Source organism: Vollenhovia emeryi, unplaced genomic scaffold (genome assembly GCF_000949405.1).
Source record: "Vollenhovia emeryi isolate VEMERY1.0 unplaced genomic scaffold, V.emery_V1.0 DF939265.1, whole genome shotgun sequence".
NCBI classification, from domain to species: domain Eukaryota; kingdom Metazoa; phylum Arthropoda; class Insecta; order Hymenoptera; family Formicidae; genus Vollenhovia; species Vollenhovia emeryi.
This window is the reverse complement of record NW_011967101.1, coordinates 233,325-241,680: the sequence shown is the minus strand read 5'-3', so window position 1 is coordinate 241,680 and position 8,356 is coordinate 233,325. Positions and strand designations below refer to the sequence as shown.

The 8,356-nt window shown below is 40.2% G+C and overlaps 2 protein-coding genes across 2 annotated transcripts; one reads left to right on the top strand and one right to left on the bottom strand.

Moving 5' to 3' along the window:
* The first annotated feature begins 1,234 nt into the window (after window positions 1-1,234).
* LOC105559552 (probable cysteine--tRNA ligase, mitochondrial) lies at window positions 1,235-4,917 on the top strand. The gene is made up of 8 exons (XM_012007928.1): window positions 1,235-1,761; window positions 2,339-2,634; window positions 2,939-3,143; window positions 3,556-3,821; window positions 3,893-4,029; window positions 4,158-4,280; window positions 4,470-4,730; window positions 4,808-4,917. The coding sequence occupies exons 1-8, from the start codon at window positions 1,523-1,525 to the stop codon at window positions 4,841-4,843; spliced, it is 1,563 nt and encodes a 520-aa protein (XP_011863318.1). The 5' UTR covers window positions 1,235-1,522; the 3' UTR covers window positions 4,844-4,917.
* Window positions 4,867-6,624, bottom strand: LOC105559553 (ribosome production factor 2 homolog). The gene is made up of 5 exons (XM_012007929.1): window positions 6,477-6,624; window positions 6,050-6,182; window positions 5,508-5,947; window positions 5,201-5,345; window positions 4,867-5,119 (listed from the first exon to the last, which is right to left on the bottom strand). Exons 1-5 carry the CDS (start codon window positions 6,497-6,499, stop codon window positions 4,916-4,918), a joined length of 945 nt encoding a protein of 314 aa, XP_011863319.1. The 5' UTR covers window positions 6,500-6,624; the 3' UTR covers window positions 4,867-4,915.
* Between the last annotated feature and the right edge of the window lie 1,732 nt (window positions 6,625-8,356).

The window sequence follows — 8,356 nt, the reverse complement described above, 5'->3', positions numbered from 1 at the left end:
GCGGCTGTTGGGCCGACACTGATGCCAGCGGCTGTTGAGCCGGCAGTGATGCCGGCGGCACATACGGTGAAGGTTGAGCCGGCCCTGATGCCGGCGGCACATACGATAGAGGTTGAGCCTGCCGTGATGCCAACGGCTGTTGAGCCGGACCTGATGCCGGCGGCACATACAGTGGAGGTTGAGCCTGCCATGATGCCAACGGCTGTGGAACCGACCCTGATGCCAACGGCTGTGGACACGGCCATGATGCCCGCCGCGGCTGGTGAGTCGGCCCTGATAACTGTGGCTGTTGAAGCAGCTGTGATATCAGCGGCTGTTTATCCGACCCTGGTGCCGGCGGCAGTGCCTGTTGTGTTGCAGAGGATAAGGACATCGACGATGCCATTTTAAGTTCGTTTATTTTCATATCGTAGAATTTAAGGAACCGATTCACAGCCATGTTCGGTGGCAGGTCATCCACCTCAGCCTCGACGAGGATTTGGCATTGCGGACAGCGTAACTCATGACATAGTGTAACAGCTAGCTTCAAACATCTCTCGCAGAACGTGTGTTGGCACGGCAACATCTTGCTGGACGCGGTGTACCGCTCCCGGCATACCCAACACCTAATTAATTCTTCCAGCTCATTCGAATTGATTAAACGATCCATCGTTTTCCTGTGCCTTCCTCGTTCGTAACTACTCCGGATCCTTGTCGCTACGCTCGCATACGCTTTATCGAAATGTACTCCCTCTCACCTAATAGCGTTTTTTATTGGCACAACTGGTCCATAATAGCGCGATTTCAAAGCTCTTCATATTTATATGGCACCTGTCTTCTCTAGAAGAATAATGCTGCCAGAAACCACCTCAAATAAAAGGATATGCACTTGATTCGATAATCTTGGATGGATTTAGGGGAACAGAAACCAAAAATACGTACACACTGAGCGTTAGAAGGAGGAAAATAGAAGGATCTCGAATCTCGAGCCTGATGCCCGTTCTGTCACAGATTAATAAACAGGTCGTCAAAAGCCCGGGTGAAACCAGGACCATCATCAAAATACAAACATGGACAAACCCGTGTCACACTACGTATTGTGGATCGCGAATCGCAATTCAACCAATCGGGTCTAAAGCTGTCTCGTCTGATTGGCCGAAATGTGATCCGCGATTTCAATCCAGTCCGCAATACGTAGTGTGACACAGGCTTAAGCGAGTTTGTTCCCCCCCCCCCCCAACGACCCAATCATCGTTTCCAGACCTGTGTGCACTGTGTAGCGTGCGAGACCGTGCTCGATACTGTGGAGTTTTTGTAGGTTAGAGTGTCGGTTTCCGTTAAAAAATGTAATAAAATCATTCGAGATGCTTGAATTAATGAGGGACTCAGTTGTAATCCAAGCTTAAGCAATTCTATGCCAGATAACGAATCGATATCTGATAGACAATACGAAAACTTGGGTGGATCCAACCTGGATTTTCCTGGAGGGAGGAAAAATAAATCGTCAAGTCCATCGCCGGGGTGACTGGCAAAGTTAAGAAGAATGAATGCGACTCGCGTGATGCGTAAGTCGATACGACTCTGCAAACGTTTCGTGAACACCGAGGCGAAATGTCGAGACCGACCGCAGTGGGTGAAACCGGTGGGACACCAGACCGAAGTGTCGGTATATAATCCGATAACGAGATGCAAAGTGCCACTGATTCTGAGAACGAAGAACATTTTGAGGTGGTACATCTGCGGACCCACGGTGTACGACTCGGCGCACATTGGACACGCAACGTAATGAAAAATGTTACGAGAACATTCGCTCGTTACTGTTGTATGAGAGCATTGTTAAACAATTAGCGTTTAACCCAGACAGCGTACATGTCTAAAAGACATCTTTAAGGACCAGTTTCACAAGCATCAGTGAACTGCCGGTCGAAGGTTGCTTGATTCTCTTCCTAAATAATAGGATGGAAAAAGATAGGGAGTCGACTGAACTCTGGTTAACTGACGTTTGCGTCCCCGAGACGGCATTAATATCCGTATTCATAGTCGTTCCTCAATTCTCAAGGGTAGTTTGTCTTTGTCTCGCGTATGGTAAAACGTAGTAGCGAGACAAAGACAGACTAACCTTGAGAATTGAGGAACGACTATGAATACGGATATAAGTTATCTTTTAGACGTGCATTGCTATCTGGGAACTTAACACGATTACTTTATAGTAATAGAATACCCCGCGATCATCGAGATTGTAATTTATACAATTCTTATTTTGATTGTGACAAATGGATTTAAAGATGTTAGTCAAGCCGCTAATAGTTTCAGATGGCTGTTGCATAAAGGACTAATTTACGGTTTTATCTTTTTGCAGCACTTACATAAAATCCGACATTATTCGTAGAATTCTGTCAGATTATTTTAACATAGACGTGTTACTAGTTATGGGTATAACTGATATTGACGACAAGATAATAAATCGTTCCATCGAGAGCGAAAAGGACTTCAAGGACCTAGCGAGGCATTTTGAGGCTGAATTCCTTGCCGACATGAATAAGTTGAATATTTGCGAGCCATATTTACGCTGTAGAGTTACAGACTACGTACCGCAAATCATTCAGTTTATTGAGAGGCTTGTAGCCAAGGACGATGGTTACATCACGAAAGACGGTATGGTATTCGTTAACATTCCAACCTTGTTAGCCTGATATTACATTTGTCGTACGACAAATTTTTTGAGCGCGACGATTGGCTACAAGCGAGAACATTTCTAGATACTCGACAACTTTTCTATCCTGCAGTCAGTCGACACGCTTGGAAAAATTTGTCGTATCGTAAATGTAATACCAGTCTAAAGGCCTGTATCCACGATGCTAGAACTTGGTCCAAGTTGATGGACCAAAGACCGTGGACACAGGCCTTTATCGTAGGAAAACCGTCCGATTTCTATTTGCTTATAAATCATGGTTTACAGGATCTGTTTATTTTAACACAAGCAAGTTTGAGAGATACGGTAAATTATCAATTCCACCCATTGAGCAAGATCAGCCTGTGGCAGATAAAAGATCGGCATTGGACTTCGCACTATGGAAAGCGGCGAAGGCTAACGAACCGTCCTGGAAATCCCCGTGGGGCTACGGCAGACCGGGATGGCATATAGAGTGCAGTGCAATTGCAAGGTAATTTTAAAAGTTGGTTTCGTATGCCTTCAAATTCTAAATTCAGAGAATACATTTGCTCGAAATGTTATATGCATATTACTTTCCTAATTATTTCTATATAAAGTTTATTTAACATATATGTAGAGGAAAAGCCCCTATTACGAGATGGACTTGTAATACGAGATAGCAGGTTTTCAACACCCAAATTCAATTACAAATCTTTTTGTAACGATTACACAATCTAACAATGAATCTTCCACCAAACAGATTTCGCTCCAAGAGCAACAAATTCGTGGTGGAGTCAACAGATGACGCCTATTAATTTAACAGAAACCCTCTCGTATTAAGAGCTTATCTCATAAAAAGGGGGACTTTCCTCTATTCATCTGTATGTCAGTACTGATCATACAATAGCGTGTGTTTTTATTAGCGCAGTCTTTGGAAATTCTGTAGATATGCACAGTGGTGGAATAGATTTGGTTTTTCCACATCACGAGAATGAAGAGGCACAATCCTGCTGTTATCACGATGTCGACCAGTGGGTTAATTACTGGCTTCACTGTGGCCATTTGAGCCTGAAAGGAGACGTAAAGATGTCAAAGAGTTTGAAGAACACCATAAGCATACAAGATTACCTTGAACATTACTCAGCAAATCATCTTAGAATGCTTTGCCTGCTTTCTCATTATCGAAATGGTACGTACAATGATGTTTTTATCAATTTCATATGATTTAATCCATGCGTAATCAACTGAATTCCGTTGCAGCTATTGAATTCTCGGATGAAGTCATGCAAACTGCGGTGTCGATAACCAAGAAGCTTGATAATTTCATAAATGACTGTGATAATTATGTTGCTGGAAAATTTAAAGCTGGTGAAATTGATGAAAATCTTTTATTCACGGTAAGTTATCAATTTACAAATCTTATTGCATATAACGAATTCATTTTTTTTAATACTCCTCAGTATAATAATACAATAAAAAATTATTGTAGTACTAATTATGTTAAACTAATTAAAATTTTTTTTAGACTTTACATGACACAAGAAACCAAGTTTACTCGGCATTGGCAGATGATTTTGACACTTCGAAAGCGATGCACGCGATTATAAATCTCGTTGGGGTAGGAAATAAGATGCTTCATGAAGATAATGTAAGTCGACTACATAAAAAATATGTTCAGTAATATCAGTTATTCGCTTGCGTGTACAATCGCGTCCCCGCTGAACTTTCAAACTCACGGAAATAAAGTTGCAAAATTTACGGGGAGAAAGTTTTTAAAAATAAAATACAGCGCGGGTAGTAACACATGTTATTAATCATTGACTTTTTTTAATTGCAGGTAACATCTCACAGTAATAATGTAAGCGCAGTTGCCGCCGTTTCAAATTATCTTTCGAACATTCTCTCGAAGTTTGGCATTTCACGATCCACAAAATCAACAGCAGAAAATAGACAAGTTGAAGACATTATTGATAATTTTCTGAGATTTAGGACGGTCGTCAGAACCCGAGCGCTTGAGCAAAGTCCAAAGGATACAATTTTATTGAAAGAATGCGATAAGGCACGAAAGTGTTTAGCCACTTGTGGAATTATAGTAAAGGTAAAAATTCAACCATCATTTACAATAAACATGTTAAAAAAATGTTTAAGGATTGCATGTGACATCTATATTTGCAGGATCAGCGAAATGATACCAGCTGGAGTTGGAAATAATAATTACATGTTGAACAAAAATGTACTAAAATTACATCCTTTTTATTTAATTATAAACCTCCAGTCAACCTTTCAGTCCGTACTTTCTTTCGATCTCTTTGCGTCGTCGTTATTATCGTCAGCAATTCTTCTCTTTTCAGTTTTCTTTTCCGACAGTGTTTTCTTCAAGCCCTTCATCTTCCTTGTTTGAATACCGCTGATATTTTGTGCTCCAATATGTATACGGCCGTACGTTGTTCCAAACGTATCTTTAGAGATATTCTTCTTCGTCTTCACCTGTACAATAATAATTATTAAAACATTCGCCTTTTTACATTGATTTATAAAAATCTAAAATAATTATTTATAAAGTAATACCTTGAGTGCTTTCGGTTTCTTGCAAGCTTGCTTGAATAAGTCTTCAGAGGCGAACTTGTTGCGTCTGCACACTAAATCGGCACGCGGCCCTATTTCCTCGAGTTCTATCCTGGGTGTTTTCGTGTTGGATTTTTTCAAGAGTATCCTAAAAACGTGATGTCGATCTATATACGATAATTCTCACTTCAAACCGTAAGCTTATTCTATGACATTCACGTTATTCATTTTTCACGACACTTTACATAATCGATTATCTTCAAGGAAGATTAGTTTTAAAGAAGATAAATCACTTTCATTTCTCTCTAACCTGTAACTACGCAAAAGTATCTTATTCTCGACAGCTGTGAAACTCAAAACATGTTCAAGACCCTGCAACCTGATCTTCTGGACCTCCTCCCTCAGAAACATGTCAACGAGCAAGTTTTTGATCCTGCCATACTCGTAATTACTCTCAAAGAGTTCACCGTTGAAGATCAACAATGGTTTTATCCCCATGATGATCTTCTCAACTTTGAAGTCCCTCAGTCCTTTATAATTTTCTACGCCGAATTCTATCATGTCCAACAACGTGTGCTCGTACATTCGGCCCATCACAAGATTGTGCGGGCGTTTCTTATTGTGCAAAGCCACCATAAAGAGGGACGCGTTGTACTTGGACGCGAATTTCTCCACGGGTGTAACATCCTCGAATGGCAGTATGTCGTTTTTCTGCCTCAGCATTTGCACGTTGGGCTTCTTTAGATCGTACTGGAAAGTGATTCGTTTGTAATTTAAGAACTCTATCGATTCGCGAAGAATTGCCACGAAAGCTGGAGCGACGTCAGCAAAAATGATCTCGCGCCCGCTTACCAAATCCTTCATGACATCGGTGACGATCTGTGACGTGCGTTTACCCCTCAGGTATAAAGCTTCCTTGGTGTTTTCCACCAGCTTAGGCTCCTTCTTCAATATAGCTTTCTTGCCCCGATGTGTGGTCGGCTTTCTACAAAGATGCGTTGCACAAAATTGATGATATTTGGACTTGATTCTATGCACATTAAAGCCTAATCTACAATGTGCTTTCTGCAGATGCAAACATTCTGTTTTATACAATCAAAATGCTGGATTATACCGTGTATAATGTACAATTTGTCAACTTGCACACATTTTATACACTTATTTATTGACTACAAAATAGAATGTTTCTAGATGCAAGGATCACATTGTAGTTTACGCTCAACGAATGATAATACAAAATCACTTTGAAGACACGTAATTATACATATCAATGACTTACGTAATTCTGTTTACAGCAGGCATGGTGAAATGACAAATTGATGAACGCTAAATGAAAATCACAAGTTTGTAGCTTCAGTGAGCGAATAACCTAAGCAGCCGCATCGCTTGTGCTCCGGCGCACACGTGTGTGCCTGATCCGGAACGTCCTCCACGCATGCGCGACGTCAGTGGCGCCCTCTTTCGAGAAAGTGGTACTCTCTGCTTATAGCGGTTTAATTTAAAATAATTTATTGAAGTATTTCAAAGATGAGAAAATACTAAATGAATGTTGACTTATTTGTTGTTCGTAATCATTCTAATTGGTCTTCTCTACTTGCAGGAAACTGTCGCGGTCACACTTCTTCGTAAGAAGAGAAATTATTTAGCACGCTGTCTAGTGGAAAATTTGTTGTTAGATTGTGTAATTGTTACGAAAAGAGATTTGTAATTGAATTTGGGTGTTGAAAACCTGCTATCTCATGATAGAGAACTTACCTCTTTGTATGTGAATACATAGGAACGAATTAAATTCTAGGTAAATTGATTCAATTTTTCTTTGTTCATTTAATATAAGATGGAATGAATAGCAACTAACGAGATATCGTTAAGAGCAATTTTGGCTAATCTCCGATTAATTTAATCGACAGAATTTTGCCTCGAATCGTTGTCCAACAAATCTAATCTTTCTTTCACGTGTCAATTCACAATTTTTCCATTTTTTTTTTTTTTTGACAAAATGTCATAAGCAACCAAGTTAAATTGGAATCTATAGTCAAAGTCTCTAATTGTAAGGAAATTGTAAGGACGGTTATGAAAACAGGAGGAGGTATAATATGGACACAGTTCTATAACGCAGAACCAGCTCCAAAATCTTACTCTTTCGTTAGAGTAAATTCGCGAAACATTAGAATCAAACTTCCGCGCGTGATCTCAAAAATGCAACGACCGAACTATAATCCTCTTTAAATACCATTCCACGTGTTACACGCGTTCTTTTTTTTTACAGTTAAGTTTGTCGCGCGACAAATGTAATACCAGCCTAATAGTCGAATTATTTTTTCAGAATACGCTACAGGGGGTCACAATTCTGTATCTTACAATACAGTGAAAATGCTAAAAGTGAGCGGCTTTGTCTCCTTCTAAGGGGACGATTAGAAAGAGACAAAGCTATTCACCTTTAGCATTTTCACTATAGGCCGGTATTCATAGTCGATTCTTATTTCAAAATCATCTTAAGTGTTGTCTTAAGAGGCTAATACGGCTCTGTGATTGGTTAAAAACATATTAAGAGTATACTTAAGATGATCTCGAATATAAGAACGGACTGCGAATACGTAGTGTAAGATACAGCATTGGCCCCCAGGCCTTCGCGAACCACCTTGCAATACAGAATTAAAAATCACGAAAATGGCGCACGGTTTCGTATCGCACAACTGCATCCACATGCGGTGAAACGTGAGGGGTCCAAATAAAGGCCGCCCAGCTTGTAGCACATACATTGATTTATTATATGTAGATTGTTCATAGCTTATTGTTTCTCTATTTTTTATAGCAACAGCAAATATACTATGGTTTGGTCAAATTAACAAACTGTTTTCTCCAATCTGCCGCCGATGTGATTATTGCACGTCGCTACACCGGATATAACGTGAATAACAGAGCCAGATGTATGTAGGTACATCATTGGCAGGTTGTGACACTCGGAGGCCCGATCAATCATCCGGGCATGACCGCCTCCGGCTCAAATTTGGTTTGCCAATGATTAGTGTTTAGCTTCTTTCTCGTTTCTCTTTCATTTTGATAGTCATTTTCATAATCGAAGACATCCACAAGAGAGGTCTAGTTAGATAATTAACTAAGTTTCACACAGCGCGTACTAAAAGCGTACTAAGAAGTCCT

What these genes read in the sequence shown, in the direction of transcription:
- LOC105559552 (XM_012007928.1), top strand. Translation starts at nt 1,523, where the DNA reads ATGAATGCGACTCGCGTGATGCGTAAGTCGATACGACTCTGCAAACGT. An exon ending in GCTTTCTCATTATCGAAATG is followed by an intron (nt 3,822 to 3,892) that starts GTACGTACAATG and finishes ATTCCGTTGCAG; the next exon opens with CTATTGAATTCTCGGATGAA. An exon ending in AGATGCTTCATGAAGATAAT is followed by an intron (nt 4,281 to 4,469) that starts GTAAGTCGACTA and finishes TTTTAATTGCAG; the next exon opens with GTAACATCTCACAGTAATAA.
- LOC105559553 (XM_012007929.1), bottom strand. Translation starts at nt 6,499, where the DNA reads ATGCCTGCTGTAAACAGAATTAC. An exon ending in CCTGCTGTAAACAGAATTAC is followed by an intron (nt 6,183 to 6,476) that starts GTAAGTCATTGA and finishes GCATCTTTGTAG; the next exon opens with AAAGCCGACCACACATCGGG. An exon ending in ATACTTTTGCGTAGTTACAG is followed by an intron (nt 5,346 to 5,507) that starts GTTAGAGAGAAA and finishes TCACGTTTTTAG; the next exon opens with GATACTCTTGAAAAAATCCA.